Below are 22,248 nucleotides of genomic sequence, written 5' to 3'. Positions count from 1 at the left end.
TGATGAAGACATAATGAAGACATAATGAAGACATAATAAAGACATATGATGAAGACATAATGAAGACATAATGAAGACATAATGAAGACATAATGAAGACATAATGAAGACATATGATGAAGACATAATGAAGACATAATGAAGACATAATGAAGACATAATGAAGACATAATAAAGACATATGATGAAGACATAATGAAGACATAATGAAGACATAATGAAGACATAATGAAGACATAATGAAGACATAATAAAGACATATGATGAAGACATAATGAAGACATAATGAAGACATAATAAAGACATATGATGAAGACATAATGAAGACATAATGAAGACATAATGCGGGTTCACCCTAAAGGTCATGATAGAGGGCAAGCTGATCGTTAATCAGTGCCTAAGGGCAACTTCTACCTACAGCAGTAGGTTTGCACTTGGCACACACACACTTCAGGGACCTCTATGGCCTCGGGTGAGGAAGTCAGGACAGGGATCACACTGCACTCAAAACAGATCCAGCAGGATGACAACCATTATGAACAGATACCTCCCTCCCTCCGTTCCCTCTCTCTCTCTCTCTCTATTTCCATTCTCCTACCCCTCCCTCCCTCCCTCCCTCCCTCCCTCCCTCCCTCCCTCCCTCCCTCCCTCCCTCCCTCCCTCCCTCCCTCCCTCCCTCTCCTATCTCACCCTCTCTACGTCCCTCCCTCCCTCCCTCTCCCATCTCTCCCCTCCCTCCCTCTTCCAGCCACACCTCCATAGGGGAAAGAACATATGAGACAACACTCGTGCCAACACTTACAGTAGGCCAAGCTGTATGCTTCTGAATCTGAACCACCAGCACTTACAGCATCCCTAAGGAACCCCATGCACCATCCATTTCCCCGACAGAGATAGTACAGACACCACAGAGAGAAGAGAGAGCATGTTATCACTTCCAGCCCACCAGGCATAGTAACCCCCCAAAAATGTACCACACACACATTAAAGACGAATTGCTTTTTGACTTAGAGTTGGCAATTGTTGAGGGGACCGGTACTGTGTTGATCTGATTTGAAATGTAGTCATCATCCACAGACGCTTTAGGCCACCTTGATCATTTAATAAAATGCTGAGGAAGCGCCTATCAAACCGGCTGTCATTGGTTAATAGGCATTCCACAATGAAGACAATCAATCATTTGCACTTCCAGATAGTACAGTATGTACCAAATACCATTACAATGCCTGGGGTGACAACTTATTAAACAGACAGACAGGCAGACATGCAGACAGGCAGAGAGACAGACAGTCAGCAGACAAGCAGCAGACAAGCACCATACAGGCAGAAAGCAGACAGGCAGAAAGCAGACAGGCTGACAGGCAGCAGACAGGCAGACAGATAGCAGACAGACAGACAGGCAGAAGACAGGCGGACAGCAGACAGGGAGGCAGCAGACAGGCAGAGAGACAGACAGTCAGTAGACAAGCAGCAGACAAGCAGCAGACAAGCAGAAAGCAGACAGGCAGAAAGCAGACAGGCAGAAAGCAGACAGGCAGACAGACAGATAGCAGACAGACAGGCAGCAGACAGGCGGACAGCAGACAGGGAGGCAGCCGACAGGCAGGCACACAGACAGACAGACAGACAGGTAGCAGACAGGCAGACAGGTAGAAAACAGGCAGACAGGTAGCAAACAGGTAGCAGACAGGCAGACAACAGACATGCAGACAACAGACAGGCAGGCAAGCAGGCAGGCAGGCAGGCAGGCAGGCAGACAGGCAGGCAGGCAGAAAGTAGACAGGGAGACAGGTAGGCAAACAGACAGGAGACAGACAGGCAAGCAGACTGGCAGAAAGGCAGCAGACAGGCAAACAGACAGGCAAACAGGCAGACAGCAAACAGGCAGGCTGACGAAGTACTCCAACCAAGTACTCGGTGTCCAAATCCCTAAGACAGTCATCAGACAGGCAGCAGACAGGCAGCAGACAGGCAAAAAGCAGACAGGAAGCAGACAGGCAGATAGCAGACAGACAGGCAGGCAGTAACAGGCAGACAGGAAGGCAGCAGACAGGCAGACAGACAGACTGGCAGCAGACATGCGGCAGACAGGCAGAAAGACAGACAGACAGAGACAGACAGACAGACAGTAGACAGGCAGACAAACAAACAGACAGGCAAGCAGACAGGCAGACAGGCAGACAGTACACAGGCAGACAGGCAGGCAGACAGCAGACAGGCAGACAGCAAACAGGCAGGCAAAAAGACAGCAGACAGGCAGGTAGACAGCAGACAGCAAATAGGCAGGCAAACAAACAGCAGACAGACAGGCAGACAGGCAGACAGCAAACAGGCAGGCAGTCGAAGTACTCCAACCAAGTGTCCAAATCACTAAGAACTTAAAATGGTCCACACACATGCCCACAGTTGTGAAGAAGAGGCGCAACAGCACTTCTTCCTCCTCAGGAGGTTGAAACGGTTTGGCATCGGTTTATACACTCACATACAAACTGCTGCTACTCTGTTTGTACACTCACATACAAACTGCTGCTACTCTGTTTGTACACTCACATACAAACTGCTGCTACTCTGTTTATACACTCACATACAAACTGCTGCTACTCTGTTTATACGCTCACATACAAACTGCTGCTACTCTGTTTATACACTCACATACAAACTGCTGCTACTCTGTTTATACACTCACATACAAGCTGCTGCTACTCTGTTTATACACTCACATACAAACTGCTGCTACTCTGTTTATACACTCACATACAAACTGCTGCTACTCTGTTTATACACTCACAAACAAACTGTTGCTACTCTGTTTATACACTCACATACTACTCTGTTTATCATATATGCTAATGCCTAGTCACCTTACCCCTATATATATATCTACCTCTATCGATCCAGTATCCCTGCACATTGTAAATATGGTAGTGGAACTGACACTGTATATAGTGTGCTTCCTTACTTTATCGTGTTCTTCTTATTTCAGATTTTTAACTCTTGTGTGTTTTTGTTCCACGTTGCTATTTTTAGTATTACATTGTTATTGATTACTGCATTGCTGGGGTTAGAGCTTGCAAGAAAGGCATTTCTGTACTTGTGACATTAAATCTTGAAACCATATCCACTGACTGCACCATTGAACTAAATCCAATAATCTGGAGGTGTTAGTGTTGCCTAAGGCAACACAAGTACACTACTAACACAAAACACAAAAATATGTGGACACCACTTCAAATTAGTGGGTTCGGCTATTTTAGAAACAGACGTTGCTGACAGGTGTATAAAATCAAGCACACACACATGCAATCTCCATAGACAAACATTGGCAGTAGAATGGCCAAGCTCACAGAACGGGACCGCAGAATGCTGAATGCCAGGATAACACTACCTGCCCCAATGCATAGTGCCAACTGTAAAGTTTGGTGGAGAAGGAATAATGGTCTGGGGCTGTTTTTCATGTCCCCTTAGTTCCAGTGAAGGGAAATCTTAACGCTACAGCATACAATGACATTCTAGATGATTCTGTGCTTCCAAATTTATGGCAACAGTTTGGGGAAGGCCCTTTCCTGTTTCAGCATGACAATGCCCCCGTGCACAGAGAGGTCCATACAGAAATGGTTTGTCGAGATCAGTGTTGAAGAACTTGACTGGCCTGCACAGTGCCCTGACCTGAACCCAATCAAACACCTTTGGGATGAATTGGAACGCTGACTGCAAGCCAGGCCTAATCGCCCAAAATCAGTACCCGACCTCACTAATGCTCTTGTGGCTGAATGGAAGCAAGTCCCTGCAGCAATGTTCCAACATCTAGTGGAAAGCCTTCCCAGAAAAGTGGAGGCTGTTATAGCAGCAAAGAGGGAGACCAACTCCATATTAATGAGATGTTTGACGAGCAGGTGTCCACATACTTTGGGTCATATAGTGTACTATATGGCTCAACAGATTAAAACGGTGCTGAGACTGAGGCAGGTGCTGGTGCTGAGACTAATGCTGTAGTTTAATATGGTGCTGAGACTAAAGATGCATTACAAATGGCACACTACCCACAGATGTAAATTCATTGAAAATGACATGGAAACAACATTGATTCAAGCAGTGTGTGTTCCCTTTACAGTAGCTTTTGACCAGGGCCCATAGACCAGGGATTATTTTATTTGTAACCTTTATTTAACTACGCAAGTCAGCTAAGGACAAATTCTTATTTACAATTTACAATGACAGCCTACTGGGGAACAGTGGGTTAATTGCCTTGTTCAGGGGCAGAATGACAGATTTTTACCTTGTCAGCTCATGGATTCGATCCAGCAACCTTTCGGTTACTGGCCCAACACTCTAACCACTAGGCTACCTGCCACCCCAGGTATAGAAGAACAACAAGCTGTGTGTGTTAATCAACCTCCCGTAGAGGCCGGAGTCACAGGACACATGCCATGCCATGCTAGCATGATGCTGGAACTGTGTCCCGAATGGCACCCTATTCCTCACATAGCGCACTATTTTTGACCTGGGCCCTGGTCGAAAGTAGTGCACTATATAGGGAATAGGGTGCCATTTGGGATGCATCCTGGGACTTACTGGGCGTTGGTAGAGTCCATACTGTACTCTTCCTGATACCTATAGGCACAGTAGACAGATAGGGGACAGGTTAGGTCATTAGGAGGCAGGAAGGGAGGGAGGGCGGCATGCTTTCACAGAGGACATGCAAGACCAGAAAAACAGAAGCGTCTCAGAGTAGGAGTGTCGATCTAGGATAACGACCCGGAAGAACCCAGCCGAGATTAGGATCACACATTAGGATTGACAGGGATTCTCGGATAGAATTATTTGATTAGTTTGGGAACAGACGGGAGACTCTGAATGCAAACCACAGGAGACCAGAGGACAGCAGCAGGAAGCAAAACCTACTGGGTCGATCTCAATGGCTTCCACGTTCAAATGACGACAAATCGTACAAATTGGACAGATTCCGTACTGTAGCAGCTTGAATGGATGTATCGGGGTGACATTGAAATCAATCAACAAACAGAGATTCAGATTCTTCTAAAAGATCTGTATCATACTTCATACTCAGGTAGATGGTAGTTATTAAAGGTATAAACCTCTAGGGGTTTGCTAATATGAATCATGAGAATCGAGAATCAACCACAACATTCCTATATTTACAATGTACTTTTGATCAAACAGTCATAAGAATAAATGAATATGGACCAACTGAATTATTATGAAGAGTGTTCTGTATGACCAGTGCACTAAATATGATCTTCTTCAAATCCAAAGAGATAAAACCCTTTTTGGATGTGTCACTTCTTATACACTGCTCAAAAAAATAAAGGGAACACTTAAACAACACAATGTAACTCCAAGTCAATCACACTTCTGTGAAATCACACGCCCTGCAAAATGACCTCCAGCAGGCCACAAATGTGCATGTGTCAGCATATGGTCTCACAAGGGGTCTGAGGATCTCATCTCGGAAGCATAGGAACTGAGAAGTGGTCTGTGGTCACCACCTGCAGAACCACTCCTTTATTGGGGGTGTCTTGCTAATTGCCTATAATTTCCACCTTTTGTCTATTCCATTTGCACAACAGCATGTGAAATTTATTGTCAATCAGTGTTGCTTCCTAAGTGGACAGTTTGATTTCACAGAAGTGTGATTGACTTGGAGTTACATTGTGTTGTTTAAGTGTTCCCTTTATTTTTTTGAGCAGTGTACTTGTAGATGGATCAAAACATTCACTGCTTAAGGGGAAATCTGCAGTTGATACATCCATTTTTGTAATTGTAAATGAATAATCTATTGATTCTTGAAGAATACAGTATAACTTACAAATGCCTCATGAGCTTAGTTCAACTGTCGTAGCCCATCAGAACCCAACATATAAGCTTGTTTTACTCCAAAGTTTGCAAACAAAGTAAATGTAAACAAACACTGTATAGCCACAAAACATGGTTAAAACTATTATTTTGATATCATGGATGGTCAGTCTTTGCATCCATAGCTCTGTCTATGAATTTGAGAGTGGTTACATTTCTCCAGCCCCAATCAGAGCTGCAGTATCCCTATATGCAAATATAACATTGTCATATATGGATCTGTGCCATTCACTTTGAACTGGACTGTGTTTACGGCATGAGCGATTGTGAGTAGATGTGCATGTTTTGAGATCAAAGCGAAAGCTGCATCTAGCCACGTGTGCACATTTTGTTAATATCCTTTGCTAGTCAATGAGTTATTAGCCCAGTTATAGCTAATTTATTGTCAACGATGGGGGAGTGGTTGCCTCCTACAAGAGCACAAAACGTGTACATATCTAGCCATCTTTGAAAAGCGAGTCAGGTACAGAGATTTTTTTCTGTCTTAAAGGGGCAGTGTTGTATTTTGAGACAGGCTTGAATAAGCTAAGTAGCCAATAAGCAGAGGGTAGCATCATTTGTCTGATTCGCTGTAAAAAATGGTATGACAATAATAATTAACTTTATTTTGTGATTTCTTGCATTAAACAACACATTTTCAATCACATCCTTGTCTGGACAAGTGGATAAACAAGTGTTAATGTCAAGCCCTGCATATTTTCCAAAAGTCTCAAAGAAGGTAGAACCTACATTGAACACCACACATTGGCTGCTTCTACAGGCTGAATGATAGAACAGCTATTTCCATATTAAAATGTTATGGGATGCATTTTCTCCTTTGTTTTTGATGGGTGGGTTGTCTTTGTGTGTTTTTGTTTAGTCTAGGGGTGTTGTATGTGTATGGGGTAGAGAAGAGTGAGGTTGTTTAGTTATGTCTATGGCTGCCTAGATTGGGTCTCAATCAGAGACAGCTGTCATTCATTGTCTCTGATTGGGAGCCTTATTTAAGGCAGCCATAGGCAGTAGGCTTTTGTGGGTAGTTGTCTATGTTGAACGTTTGTTGCTTGTCTGTGCACTTACGTTATTTAGCTTCACGGTCGTTTGTTGTTTTGTTAGTTTGTATATAGTGTTCGTTTTTGTGTTTTCTCTCTCTTCTCAATAAAAGAAGATGTATTTTGCACACGCTGCACCTTGGTCCAATCTCTGTCAAGAAGACGATCGTGACAGAACTACCCACCAACCATGGATCAAGCAGCGTGAGAGGAACCAGGACTCGTGGACTTGGGAGGAAATATTGGACGGAAAGGGACCCTGGGCTCAACCAGGAGAATATCGCCGCCCCAAAGCTGAGCTGGAGGCAGCACGGTATGAGGAGGCAGCACGGAAACAAGGCTGGAAGCCCGTAAGTCAAACCCAAAAATGTATTGGGGGGGGGGGGCTCTCGGGTAGTTTAGTTGGGTCAGTCGGGAGACGTGAGCCAACTCCTCCTGCTTACCGTAAGGAGCCGGTGAGGGCGGATTTGGAGGTGAGTGACGCAGAGACAGTAAAGGAGTTAATGGAGAAATTGGAGGAGAGAGTTATGAGGGATGTACTGGTTTGGTGCATGAGGCACGGCATTCGTCCGAATGAACGTGTTGGTGAGTTAATGTCACCGGGAACAGCTCTCCATACTCGTCCTGAGGAGCGTGCTAGCCGTCTGGTTAAGACAGTGCCTACAGCACGCACAAAGCCTCCTGTGCGTCTCCAGAGTCCTGTGCGTCCTGTTACTGCTCCTCGCACTAGCCCTGTGGCGTGTGTTCCCAGCCCGGTACCACCAGCGCTGACACCACGCACCAGGCTTCCAGTGCGTCTCCAGAGCCCTGTTCCTCCTCCACGCACTCTCCCTGTGGTGCGTGTCTCCAGCCCAGTGCCTCCAGTCCCGGCACCACGCACCAAGCCTCCTGTGCGTCTCCAGAGCCCTGTACGCACTGATCCTTCTCCCCGCACTCGTCCTGAGGTGCGTGCCCTCAGCCCGGTACCACCAGTTCCGGTACCACGCACCAGTCCTATAGTGCGCCTTGAGAACTCAGTGTGCCCTGTCCCTGCTCCCCGCACTAGCCTTGAGGTGCGTGTCTCCAGTCCGGTACCACCAGTTCCGGTACCACGCACCAAGCCTCATGTGCGTCTCCAGAGCCCTGTATGCACTGTTCCTTCTCCCCGTACTCGCCCTGTTGTGCGTGTCCTCAGCCCGGTACCACCAGTGCCGGTACCACACATCAGGCCTATAGTACGCCTTGAGAGTCCAGTGTGCCCTGTTGTTGTTCCCCGCACTAGCCTGAAGGTGCGTGTCCTTAGCCCGGTACCTCCAGTTCCGGCACCACGCACCAGGCCTACAGTGCGTCTCAGCCGGCCAGAGTCTGCCGTCTGCCCAACGGCGCCTGAACTGCCCGTCTGCCAAGCGGCGCCTGAACTGCCCGTCTGCCCAACGGCGTCTGAACTGTCCGTCTGCCAAGCGGCGCATGAACTGCCCGTCTGTATTGAGCCTTCAAAGCCGCCCGTCTGCCATGAGCCTGCAAAGCCGCCCGTCTGCCATGAGCCTACAGAGCCGTCCGCCAGACAGGAGCAGCCAGAGCCTTCCGCCAGACCGGATCAGCCAGAGCCTTCCGCCAGACCGGATCAGCCAGAGCCTTCCGCCAGACCGGATCAGCCAGAGCCTTCCGCCAGACCGGATCAGCCAGAGCCTTCCGCCAGACCGGATCAGCCAGAGCCTTCCGCCAGACCGGATCAGCCAGAGCCTTCCGCCAGACCGGATCAGCCAGAGCCGTCAGCGAACCATGACCAGCCAGAGCCGTCAGCGAGCCATGACCAGCCAGAGCCGTCAGCGAGCCATGACCAGCCAGAGCCGTCAGCGAGCCATGACCAGCCAGAGCCGTCAGCGAGCCATGACCAGCCAGAGCCGTCAGCGAGCCATGACCAGCCAGAGCCGTCAGCGAGCCATGACCAGCCAGAGCTGTCAGCGAGCCAGGACCAGCCAGAGCCGTCAGCGAGCCAGGACCAGCCAGAGCCGTCAGCGAGCCAGGATCCGCCAGAGCCGTCATCCAGCCAGGATCCGCCAGAGCCGTCATCCAGCCAGGATCCGCCAGAGCCGTCATCCAGCCAGGATCCGCCAGAGCCGTCATCCAGCCAGGATCCGCCAGCCAGCCAGGATCCGCCAGCCAGCCAGGATCCGCCAGCCAGACAGGATCCGCCAGCCAGCCAGGATCCGCCAGCCAGCCAGGATCCGCCAGCCAGTCCGGATCCGCCCCTTATCCTGGTGCTGCCCCTTAGTCCGGTGCTGCCCCTTAGTCCGGTGCTGCCCCTTAGTCCGGTGCTGCCCCTTAGTCCGGTGCTGCCCCTTAGTCCGGTGGGGTTAATTTGGAGGGTGGCCATTTGGAGGAGGCTACGAAAGCGGGTAGTGACTATGGTGGGGTGGGGACCACGACCAGCGCCGCCACCGTGGACAGGCGCCCACCCAGACCCTCCCCTAGACTTTATGCTGGTGCGCTCGGAGTTCGCACCTTAAGGGGGGGGTTATGTCACGTTCCTGACCTATTGTTCCTTTTTCTGTTATTTATTTAGTTGGTCAGGGCGTGAGTTGGGGTGGGTTGTCTTTGTGTGTTTTTGTTTAGTCTAGGGGTGTTGTATGTGTATGGGGTAGAGAAGAGTGAGGTTGTCTAGTTATGTCTATGGCTGCCTAGATTGGGTCTCAATCAGAGACAGCTGTCATTCATTGTCTCTGATTGGGAGCCATATTTAAGGCAGCCATAGGCAGTAGGCTTTTGTGGGTAGTTGTCTATGTTGAACGTTTGTAGCCTGTGTGTGTGCACTACGTTTATAGCTTCACGGTCGTTTGTTGTTTTTGTATAGTTTGTAATAGTGTTTCGTTTCATGTTCATCTTCGTAGTAAAAAATGAAAGAAGATGGCTTATTTTCCACATGCTGTGTTTTGGTCCGTCTCTCCTCCACACGATCGTGACACCCAATCCTGATCGAAGCATTTCTCAGGCCACACTCTTTAGAGCTGAACCTAAATGCCTGAGCTACACTCTATTCAGCCGAGGTAAGGAGGATGACGTGCTGCACATCACAATCAGGAAGTACTCAGGACCCAAGAGAGGTCCAGTACATTTAACATTTTAGTATTATTCAGAGTGACTTACAGGAGCAATTAGGGCTAATTGCCTTGCTCAAGTGAACATTGACAGATTTTTCACCTTGTCTGCTCTGGGATTTCGGTGACTGGCCCAACGCTCTTAACCACTAGGCTACCTGCTGCCAATAACCACTCAGGTGTGAACAGGGATGGAAGAAAATAAGTTTTATCCACACAACTCTAAACTAGAACTCAGGACCTTCCATCGGTTCCATCGGTTCCATCGGTTCCATCGGTTCCATCGGTTCCATCGGTGACTGCCAAATAAAACATCTTCACACGTTGCCAAACTTATCTGAACCTCTTTATTTCTCCAACTATCCAACTACAATTATCTATTACACCAGTGATTTGTTGTTTGCCCTGAAAATCCCAATTTTGGCATGTCCCGCGTCACGGGTAGGGTCTTGTTCCAACTAGGCACCACACCTGTTATGGCTAATTTAGTGAAATCGTCAACCCTGTTACGCTTAACTGTTACTTTCATTGGCACTTTTATAGTCATTTTTCTTAATTTAACCTCTTGAGATGGTAATACATGTTTTTTATTTAGTTGAACATTGCTCTTTGTGACAGAATGTTAAAATTAGGTTAAATAAATAGTCCCTTTTGACTAAATTACACTAGCCAAAAGGCACTCTATTCGTGGAATGACCCAGCTGAGTGATTGAGTCAGGTGTTCTTGTCCAGGAATAGAACAAAGATGTTCACCTAATCAATCAAAACGGTCAGTTTGATTTATTAAATTCCAACTGAAACTGAAAGTCTGTTGATAGTCCGAGCAAGGTACAGACCATCTACTGTATGAGGTCAAAACTATCTAAATGAAGTGAGACCAACGTCACCATGGTAACAGGGTGTTGCTGGCACCAACTCTTTTTGATTGTCAGTCTGTTTGATGGCAGTAGTTCAGGGCTCTGAAATGAACATAAACATAATACCCGAGATGTTCTTACTGTAATTAGCTCTGTCGATTCCATATCTGCTGCTACCGCATCAAACACTGTCTTTATCTCTGCCTCTGCTATCAGAGGCATCACAGAGCGATAGAAGAGCCTGAACGTTTCTGTTGTCTTGGTAATCATGCAGGTAACCTATCATAAACACTGCCACACTCTTTAGCCCCCAAGGCATGCAACGCAGGAACAAATTGATTTTCACCTCACCTTGACAGTAGATCTGGCAAACTAATTGATAAAAAAACAACAACTGCTAGTGCTAAACTGGTGCTAAACACTGCAGGTATTGGATAAATAACTCAGATCCATGCTGCTGAACCTGTCTGAATCCTCTGTCACCTGTCCTCTCAAGGACCTATTGAAATGTTATCCGACCACAAGAGTCTCTGCAGTCATTTAGAGGGCTGCTGGGACTTGTAGTTTTCTATCTGTTTCCCCAAAACTACACTTCCCTAAGCCTGAGTAGCATTTGGCATTGAGTGCTCCAGAGGTGTACAAGCCAAGGGAAAGACACAGCTCATCATGCCCATTGGAACAAGGCTTCCTGAAGTCACACCTACCTCTGGCAACATCTCTGAAGAATGACTCTCTGTTCTTATAGTCCAAAGGGACAGAACATCCACAGTACAGTGACCTAAATATGCAACGAAAGGCATATGCATAAAGTGTGTACACGCATGTGTTCTGTCTGAGCATTGTGTGTGTCCCTGAGAGGGAGAGATAACAGAGAGAGAAAGGAGACATAAGAAAGAGAGAGAGAGAAAGAGAGCATTTTCTTTTCTGAAATGTGTCGGTAGCTCCTTGTCTCTGTCAGAACACATTAAATAGACCATCTTAATCCATAATAGCCCTCGTATAAGTAGGCTGTCCCGTTAATTCAGAACGCTATGCACTGTACCCTCTATGTTGTGTTTCTGACCTCTCCTTAACATCAATGTCTATAACCATGCTCTATCGAGATCCTAGAATGTTCTGTATGTAGTTCTACGTACCTATGATCACCCATGATTTTCAGCTCTCCTTGTTAGCATTGGAATCCAGCTCACATTGCAACTGGCTGTGCTGGGAATAAAACTCCCCCACTGTGGTGTCTGACTGAGTTAGACAACGCCATGCCCTCTCTCTCTCTATTGATTCTCCTCTGACGGATGCTTTCAAGCACAGGGATGGGTGTAATATGGACAGTAGTATGTGTGGACACACATAAACAGCCGAGACGCACGTGGGTTACACGCACACAGGCACGCTCACACACACACACACGCACGCTCACACACACACACACACACACACACACACACACACACACACACACACACACACACACACACACGCACACGCACACGCACACACACACACTTCTGTACTGAGTGAGTATTTGTGGCAGCTTTTAGCTCCACCTGACCATTTAAGCCTTTTTTAAAAAGCACATTTTCATCAAGGAATGTGGGATTGTGGGTAGGAAGTCGCAACGCACTAATCACGACTATGTTTCCATGGGGGCTACTTCGCCTTTCAAGTCAATTGATGAGAAAGTGCTTCCACCCCAGTTTAATGAACACCGCCTTAATGATAACAAATGTTACATAATTTACCCAGCGGACCACATTAAAACAGCTCATTAAGATGGAGTTGCTCAAAAGCAAGGACATCATAACTGTACAGTTATATTAAGAAAGAGCCGGTTTAAATATGCACCAGCACAGCAACATAGATGGAGATTTCAGTTGCAAGTCCTTCTAGGCTGTAGCTTCAGTAACACTGAGTGAAAGAGGCAGCAGGTAATTGAGTTGAAGATTTCTAGATCTGGTTGAATATCAAATAAGTTGTAGGCTAATTAAGGCAGTTAAAGATGCAACCAAAATCGCAATTAAATTGAGTAAATGGCCAGTTTAATGAGCATATACATGATTACAGATTAATTGGTAAGAAGACATGCTATCCTAGAAGAGATCCTAGAAGAGATCATAGATAACAGATCCTAGAAGAAATCATAGAAGAGATCATAGATAATATATCCTAAAAGAGATCATAGATAATAGATCCTAGAAGAGATTAGATAATAGATCCTAAAAGAGATCATAGATAATAGATCCTAGAAGAGATCATAGATAATAGATCCTAGAAGAGATCATAGATTCTAGAAGAGGTCATAGATAATAGATCCTAGAAGAGATCATAGATAATAGATCCTAAAAGAGATCCTAGAAGAGATCATAGAAAATAGATCCCAGAAGCGATCATAGAAGAGATCCTAGAAGAGATCATAGATAATAGATCCTAGAAGAGATCCTAGAAGAGATCATAGAAGAGATTCTAGAAGAGATCATAGATAATAGATCCTAGAAGAGATCATAGAAGATATCCTAGAAGAGATCATAGATACTAGATCCTAGAAGAGATCATAGATAATAGATCATAGAAGAGATCCTAGATAATAGATCCTAGAAGAGATCCTAGATAATAGATCCAAGAAGAGATCATAGATAATAGATCCTAGAATAGATCCTAGATAATAGATCATAGAAGAGATCATATAACATAGATCCTAGGAGAGATCATAGATAATAGATCATAGAAGAGATCATAGATAATAGATCCTAAAATAGATCATAGATAATAGATCCTAGAAGAGATCATAGATAATAGATCCTAAAAGAGATCATAGATAATAGATCCTAGATCCTAGAAGAGATCATAGATCATAGAAGATATTCTAGAAGAGATCATAGATAATAGATCCTAGAAGAGATCATAGAAAATAGATCCCAGAAGCAATCATAGAAGAGATGCTAGAAGAGAGCATAGATACTAGATCCTAGAAGAGATCATAGATAATAGATCCTAGAAGAGATCATAGATGATAGATCCTAGAAGAGATCATAGAAGAGATTCTAGAAGAGTTCATAGATAATAGATCCTAGAAGACATCCTAGAAAATAGATCCCAGAAGCGATCATAGAAGAGATCCTAGAAGAGATCATAGATACTAGATCCTACAAGAGATCATAGATAATATATCATAGAAGAGATCCTAGATAATAGATCCTAGAAGAGATCCTAGATAATAGATCATAGAATAGATCATAGATAATAGATCCTAGAAGAGATCCTAGAAGAGATCATAGATAACAGATCCTAGAAGAAATCATAGAAAAGATCATAGATAATATATCCTAAAAGAGATCATAGATAATAAATCCTAGAAGAGATTAGATAATAGATCCTAAAAGAGATCATCGATAATAGATCCTAAAAGAGATCATAGATAATAGATCCTAGAAAAGATCATAGAAGAGATTCTAGAAGAGATCATAGATAATAGATCCCAGAAGCGATCATAGAAGAGATTCTAGAAGAGATCATAGATAATAGATCCCAGAAGCGATCATAGAAGAGATCCTAGAAGAGATCATAGATACTAGATCCTAGATAATAGATCATAGAAGAGATCCTAGATAATAGATCCTAGATGAGATCCTAGGAGAGATCATAGATAATAGATCCTAGAAGAGATCATAGATAATATATCCTAGAAGAGATCCTGGAAGAGATCATAGATAATAGATCCTAGATAATAGATCACAGAAGAGATCCTAGATAATCGATCCTAGAAGAGATCCTAGAAAATAGATCCTCGAAATCCTAGATAAAATCTGAGATCCTAGATAATAGATCATAGAAGAGATCCTAGATAAGAGATCCTAGAAGAGATCCTAGATAATAGATCATAGAAGAGATCATAGATAAGAGATCATAGAAGAGATCATAGAACATATCATATATAATAGATCCTAGAAGAGACCCTAGAAGATATCATAATGGATCCTAAAAGAGATCATAGAACATAGATCCTAGGAGAGATCATAGATAATAGATCCTAGAAGAGATCCTAGATAAGAGATCATAGATAATAGATCCCAGAAGAGATCCTAGAAGAGATCCTAGATCCTAGAAGAGATCATAGATAATAGATCCTAGAAGAGACCCTAGAAGAGATCATAAATAATAGATCATAGAAGAGATCATAGATAATAGATCACGCTCTCTCTTCCCTCTAAAGGAAAAAAATACAGCATTGAGTTCAATCGACTAACAAGCTCTAGTATTTAACAAGGTAACCCCTAAACAAGGTGCTCTGGAGGTGTGGGGATATAATTTGTATCTGCAAAATAAAAAACAGAAAGGACATTGTTTTCAGCCATAGCCCTCTCCTCACTTAGGCAGCAGCCACGGCCAGCAGAGAAACAAACTAAAATCCTCTGCAATCCCTCACCAGCATCCATCCATCCAGCCCTTCCTATCCCTGCAGACTTTCCTAGACAGAAGCTTTTGTACTACTGAGACCAGAGCAGTGTGATCCAGCCAGTCTTCACTGTCATGACATGTACGGGCACAGTGTCCTTGGGATCCGAAAAAGCTCTACACAGAAAATGAAATATATCATCATTACCATCATTATCATTACAATGTCAGGCTGTAGTTGGAGAGGCAGTGCCAAATGTCAAGCCATGTGAAGGAGATGGCTATTATATCTGAGGCTGTGCAATGCAACAGGGAATGGGAGAGTGGGGGAATGGGTGAATGAAGGAATGGGTGAGTGGGGGAATAGGCGAGTGGGGGAATAGGTGAATGGGTGAGTGGGTGAGTGTGGGAATAGGTAAGTGGGGGAGTGGGTGAATGGGTGAGTGAGGGAATGGGTGAGTGGGTGAATGGGAGGGTGTTCTTTAATAGAAGCCTTCACACAAAGTTGCCACAAATTCAAAGCACATGCATAATTGACCCTACCAGACTGCACACGCGACCCAAATGCAGTTCATAAACGCTACAGGAAACCCCTACAATACAGTCTATAAAATAACATGTGCCTCTTTGACTTCACAGTCACAAATGTGATAGGCCTATGCACAATTCACTACAGGCATCTCTGTCACAGACATGAAGTCTGATAACAATTCAGAGGCATGAGGTCTAGGCAAGTTTCCTTTCCAGTCCCAATCCTACTGAAACACAAATTCCTGACTCCTGTCTTCTGTAATCCATAAGTTGCATTATAAAAGCATGTCTCTGGCCTACTATGCATGCCAAAATAGAGCAATAACATTTCCTCCGCTTCTCTGCGCTGTCTCATACTTGCTGCCCATAAGAGAGCTTTGGTAGAAAAATGATAATCAACAAACGGTATGAGAGTAGATATGGATATTACCCCCACCCTTCCCCTCCCGTCTCCTCAACCCTCACCTCTCCTCACCTCTCCTTTCCTTCCCTCGCCTCTCCTCCCCTCTCTTCTCTCCTCCTCTCTCATCCCCTCCCCTCTCCTCTCTTCTCTTCTCCTCTCTTCACCCCTCTCCTCCTCCTCCCCTCCCCTCCTCTCTTGTCTTCTCCTCTCTCCTCCCTCCCCTTCCCTTCCCCTCTCCTCCCCTCTCCTCCTCTCCTCTCTTCACCCCTCTCCTCCCCTCCCCTCCCCTCCTCTCCATATGGTAAACAGTTGGTCCCCAAGATACCTTGACATTTAAAACATGTCCTCTCTCTGTTATTCATGAGCTGATCTGCTATCCGTATAATCATCAACTTGATTTTGCGAAATATAAGAGATATTCTATCATATGTTGAAGGCGGTTATCTAACAGGCTTAGCAACTTTGGTCATTTGAATTTTGTCTGAGTGCCGTTACAAAGTTATTACGATTCGACAACGCTATACTTTGGGTGCGCTATGTGCGTCCTGTGCACACTCTATGTGGAGATAGCTTCCTGCTGAAATGTGCTGAATTAGTCGAGGAACATGATAACGATGGGAATTTATGAACGGCCGGTTTCGCAATTCACAACAATGTCGATCAAAGATAGTTACTTTATCATTACTACATAGGTTATCAGTTTCATTTGCTCTAAAATCTTCACTAGTGGTGCAGCCAAGCCGAAAAGGTGGCACAGTGACCTTATTTGGGGTGAACCCTGGCATAGTGAGCACATTTTGGTTTTAAACGCTTTAATGGGAACTTCCAATATTTTTGGTATTTCCAGGGACTCTGGATAGTGAAACTCGGTTGTCATGTTGGTATGAAGGGTCAGACGCAGGAATGCGTAATAGTTTTTTTTATTGCACCCAAATTACGGCGTGCACGGGGACGAAGACCAAACAAACACGTAACAAAACACAGGGTAGAAACCCAAACAAAAGAGTGAGGAGTACCTCGAATAAATAACACACGCGCACAATGATTCCACACGGGACGAGACACGTAATCATCTGCGCAATCCATAAGGGCGGGAAAGTCCAAAACACACAGCACAGGTACTCACACACGCCAACGGACATTGTAACAATAATCAACCGCCCAATGGAAACCAAAGGGCACATATATACAAATACAATCAGTGGGAATAGGGGACAGATGTGTGCAATGAAAGTTCCGGAGGGATCCGTGACACCGGTACTGAAACTTGATACAAGTGCCACAAAGAGGGACATAGGCAAATTACAGTTGGCCCAGAACAGAGCAGCACGGCTGGCCTTTAAATGTACACAGAGAGTTAACATCAATAACATGCATGTCAATCTCTGCTAGCTCAAAGTAGAGGAAAGATTGACTGCATTACATCGTTTTGTTCACTCGCTAGGTAGTTTTTCAATGTTAGTTTGAGTTTGCTGCAACGGTCTGCTGCTAGGCAGATTTTTTTTAAATCACAGACAAGCTAGTGCCCCAAGTTACCATGGTAACGACCCATCCCTTAAAGGGGAAACTGAAAATGTTTGTCTCACCTAATGGTTGCGCTTGATTGAGCATGGATTACTCCCAAAAACTTTTATTCATGAATGTTTTGTAATTTCTTATCATTAAAACACTCAAATATTTTAATTGTTCTCCTAGATTTGAGAGTGGGGGAATGGGTGAGAGGGTGAATGGGTGGGTGGGGGAGTGGGTGAATGGGTGAGATGGTGAATGGGTGGGTGGGAGAATGGGTGAGTGGGGGAATGGGTGAGTGGGGGAATGGGTGAGTGGGGGAATGGGTGAGAGGGTGAATGGGTGGGTGGTGGAGTGGGTGAATGGGTGAGTGGGTGAATGGGTGGGTGGGGGAATGGGTGAGTGGGGGAATGGGTGAGTGGGTGAATGGGTGAATGGGTGAGTGGGCGAAAGGGGGAATGGTTGAGTGGGGGAGTGGGTGAGTGGGGAAAAGGGTGAATGGGTGAGTAGGGGAGTGGGTGAATGGGTGAGTGGGGGAAAGGGGGAATGGGTGAATAGGGGAGTGGGTGAATGGGTGAGTGGGGAAAAGGGGGAATGGGTGAATAGGGGAGTGGGTGAATGGGTGAGTAGGGGAGTGGGTGAATGGGTGAGTGGGGGAAAGGGGGAATGGGTGAATAGGGGAGTGGGTGAATGGGTGAGTGGTAGTAAAGAAGATCTAATGATGAGGATCATAATGAGATAAAAGCCCAGTTGCTTGGTGCTCTAGAATCTGGAGGAGGAATCTGGAGGAGGTAGTTAGCTACAGTATACATTTTTCTATCCCTCCCTATAACATGACAAATATGAGTAAGTCACATCTCAACAGAGCTTGTAGGTGCCCATGCACTTCATATATTTTTTCATGATTAGGAACATTATTTTTCCCTGGTGCATATTAAACATGAGTAACTTAATCTGTCTTTTTAGTTACCAGGCATGGGGCACAAGTTTTGAAAGCATAACACATAGCATATTCCCATAATCATTATATAATGTATCCCTAATGTATCAAACTTGAGTAACATCTCAATTGGTTCTGTAGGGATACAGATGCACAAACTTCCTCTGTCTTTTTTGTTTCATCAAACTCACTCAAGAGGCTTTGGTGACTGAGTATGTAAAGCTGCATGGGCTCCGAGTCATAAACACCATCAATATCATCAGCAACATCTAAAAACAACCATCTTGTTCCTGCTAGCTGTGATGGGGACTATGTGTGAAACACTCACACATACCGGGCTTCTCTATAAGCTTCCCAAATGTTATCTTGTCTCAGAGCCCAGGGCTCTCTCTCTCTCTCTCTCTCTCTCTCTCTCTCTCTCTCTCTCTCTCTCTCTCTCTCTCTCTCTCTCTCTCTCTCTCTCTCTCTCTCTCTCTCTCTCTCTCTCTCTCTCTCTCTCTCTCTCTCTCTCTCTCTCTCTCTCTCTCTCTCTCTCTCTCTCTCTCTCTCTCTCTCTCTCTCTCTCTCTCTCTCTCTCTCTCTCTCTCTCTCTCTCTCTCTCTCTCTCTCTCTCTCTCTCTCTCTCTCTCTCTCTCTCTCTCTCTCTCTCTCTCTCTCTCTCTCTCTCTCTCTCTCTCTCTCTCTCTCTCTCTCTCTCTCTCTCTCTGTCTGTCTGTCTGTCTGTCTGTCTGTCTGTCTGTCTGTCTGTCTGTCTGTCTGTCTGTCTGTCTGTCTGTCTGTGCCACTTGCATCTCCGTTTAGAGTGACATCCCTGGATCTCTAACACACCATGACATCTCTCTGTATCTCTGTGAGTCTGTCAGGTGGATTAACAATAACAGGGGATACAAACTAAGTAGGCAGGGTGGACTGGAGAGTACAGGACAGGGGAGGAGAAGTGAGGGGAGGAGTGGGGAGGGGAGGGGAGGAGAGAGGAGAGGGGAGGAGAGGGTTGAGGGGAGGGGAGGAGAGAGGGGAGGAGAGTACAGGACAGGGGAGGAGAGGTGAGGGGAGGGGAGGAGAGAGGGGAGGAGAGGAGATAAGAGAGGGGAGGAGAGAGGGGAGGAGAGAAGAGAGGGGAGGAGAGGGTTGAGGGGAGGCAAGGAGAGGAGAGACGAGAGGAGGGGAAGGCAGTAGAGGGGTGAAGAGAGGAGAGGACAGGGGAGGGTAGGGCTGAAGAGAGAAGAGGGGAGGAGAGGAGGTGAGAGGGGAAGGGGAGGGAGGAAAGGGGTGAAAAGAGGAGAGGGGAGGGGATGAGAGAGGAGGAGAGAAGAGAGGAGAGGGGAGGGGAGGAAAGGAGAAGAGAGGGGAAGGGGAGGGAGGGGAGGGGATGAGAGAGGAGGAGAGAAGAGAGGAGAGGGGAGGAAAGGGGTTAGGAGAGGAGAGGTGAGGGTTGAGGAGAGTAGAGGAGGTACTCCAGAGGCTTTGTGAACTGCTACAGTTGTTCTATGGTGTACTAGCTACTTCACTCAGACCCCAAAAAGCCACTGCTGCATTTTCAGATGGTGCTGCTGCAGCATTGTGTCTCTCGAGTTCTACCTGTATTATTGATGTGAGATCCTGCCTTTGAAAAACTAACATAAGAAGGACTGTATGTGGAGTGGACACTGTCTATCATTCAAAGGCAGTATATATAAGCAGTATACTATAGCCTCATTCTTATTTAAATAGCTTTCACAGAAGTCTTGTGGTAAGAGAGAATGATTAACAGGCATGTCAATGAGTGAATAGTTCATGATGGCACTGGTCTTTAGGACATGGGTCTTTAGAGTAGGCCTACCTGGGTACATGTACAGTATGTGGATGCAACATCAAACTAAACATCACAGGCATTATGGAACTGTGGCAAACCGCTCTAATGAACAAAATTGACCCTGCACCAACCTCAACCTGGCTTTGCCCCTCCGGCTTTTGCTAAACAGCAGAAATACTGTAGCAGACTCTAAACATTATTGCAGGGTTCTGACCAACCAACGCCATTGTTTCAATTTTGCAGTCGAGCGCTAAGAGAAATTAGATGAGAATGGTGAGAATGGTGTGTGTGTGGAAATGCATACCGTTTTGGGATAAAGAGAGGGATTTTAACACCCAGACCAACTTTTATTCAGGCAGGCACATGTAGAGTATATGTATCTCCTCCCCCTTAATGAAACCATGTAGTCCCATTCACAGAGAGCTGCATCTCCCCCTTAAAGAAACCATGTAGTCCCATTCACAGAGAGCTGCATCTCCCCCTTAATGAAACCATGTACTCCCATTCACAGAGAGCTGTATCTCCCCCTTAATGAAACCATGTAGTCCCATTCACATAGAGTTGCATCTCCCCCTTAATGAAACCATGTAGTTCCATTCACAGAGAGCTGCATCTCCCCCTTAATGAAACCATGTTGTCCCATTCACAGAGAGCTGTATCTCCCCCTTAATGAAACCATGTAGGCCCATTCACAGAGAGCTGCATCTCCCCCTTAAAGAAACCATGTAGTTCCATTCACAGAGAGCTGCATCTCCCCCTTAAACCATGTAGTCCCATTCACAGAGAGCTGCATCTCCCCCTTAATGAAACAGCACCCAGGTAATCTACTCCAGGGCCATTTCTGATTTGCTCTGACAGACATGTAGGCTACACACACACTCACATGCATACACAATCACCTGAGGTTTGCATTGCAAAGCAGCTAGTCTATCATGTTGATAACAATATATTAACTCACTAGAATGAGCAAAATATTCATACAAAGTGTCACGTTCACCTGTGGCAACCAACACAGCGATTGTATCCTCGATACATCTGCATTTACCATGATATATGATATTGCTTCAGACATGTACAATTGCATTGTTAGAGTTGCAGCATCTTCAGAATTACATAAGCTTTGCACAGAATGTACTGCAGACATAAAGAAAACCTCAGAAAAACCTAAATAGGATGCTGAGAAAAATATGACTCACAGGAAGAGAATGGTTTAGTCAAACACTGAGCCAATTTGAGCTACTGTAACAGTACCATTGTGTGCTGTAGGTGTTGACAATCTGTCATAAATCAGCTTCATAAACCGAGCATATCCTGTGTCAATATTTCCAGCATGAGAACAGAGACAGCTACCTCCCGGCGCGCCACGGTTATGTCATTCAAATATTTTCCTTATAATCGATTATTGAATCTATATATTCGATATAAATGTAGCCTAATGATAAATGCATATTATCTGCCTAAAGATAATGATCTATAACGTTATATGGGATAATTAAACTGCGCTTTACCGCTGCGCGCTCGCGACACCACATCGGTTTGTGAAGATGCTGCAGGTTTGATATCGAACTGGTACTCTGAGTCTGAAACATGCAGCGGCTTCATGCGGGTCTATCTGGGGTACCTTTGCCCAGCATCACTCCCAAAAGAACCCATCGTCCGTATCGGCATCGACGGGTTGACCCAAGTCGGTTCCTCTGAGGATTTCGTGGCCTCGGTCTTGACGTCTGGGTCTATCTCCGAGGGAGACGGTGTGAGTTTAGCGCCTGCCATCTTTACTTCTCCCGCTCCTAAGTTAACTCCAGCGGAGAATTACCAATATGTTACCTCTCTCTTGTCAATACCAGA

General features: G+C 45.4%; 1 protein-coding gene across 14 annotated transcripts in view; it reads right to left on the bottom strand.

Moving 5' to 3' along the window:
- LOC139545029 (potassium channel subfamily T member 1-like) overlaps positions 1-22,248 on the bottom strand; it is a 197,393-nt gene that overhangs the window by 143,536 nt on the left and 31,609 nt on the right. For 4 of the 14 annotated variants that reach the window (XR_011668983.1, XM_071352367.1, XM_071352375.1 and 1 more), the window contains exons 1-2: positions 22,025-22,173; positions 4,573-4,611 (exon numbers count right to left, since the gene is read on the bottom strand). The exons of 9 other annotated variants lie outside the window; for them this stretch is intronic. Coding sequence is in view for 4 of the 5 variants with exons in the window: in XM_071352367.1 (XP_071208468.1) it covers positions 4,573-4,611; positions 22,025-22,173 (188 nt within the window). In the remaining variant the exon portion in view is untranslated. Of the gene's footprint in view, positions 1-4,572; positions 4,612-22,024; positions 22,174-22,248 lie in introns of those variants that run through there. One more of the 14 variants, XM_071352372.1, reaches the window with a different exon arrangement.

Source organism: Salvelinus alpinus, chromosome 19, assembly GCF_045679555.1.
Source record: "Salvelinus alpinus chromosome 19, SLU_Salpinus.1, whole genome shotgun sequence".
In the NCBI taxonomy this organism is placed as follows: Eukaryota; Metazoa; Chordata; class Actinopteri; order Salmoniformes; family Salmonidae; genus Salvelinus; species Salvelinus alpinus.
This window is presented reverse-complemented; position numbering and strand designations above follow the sequence as displayed.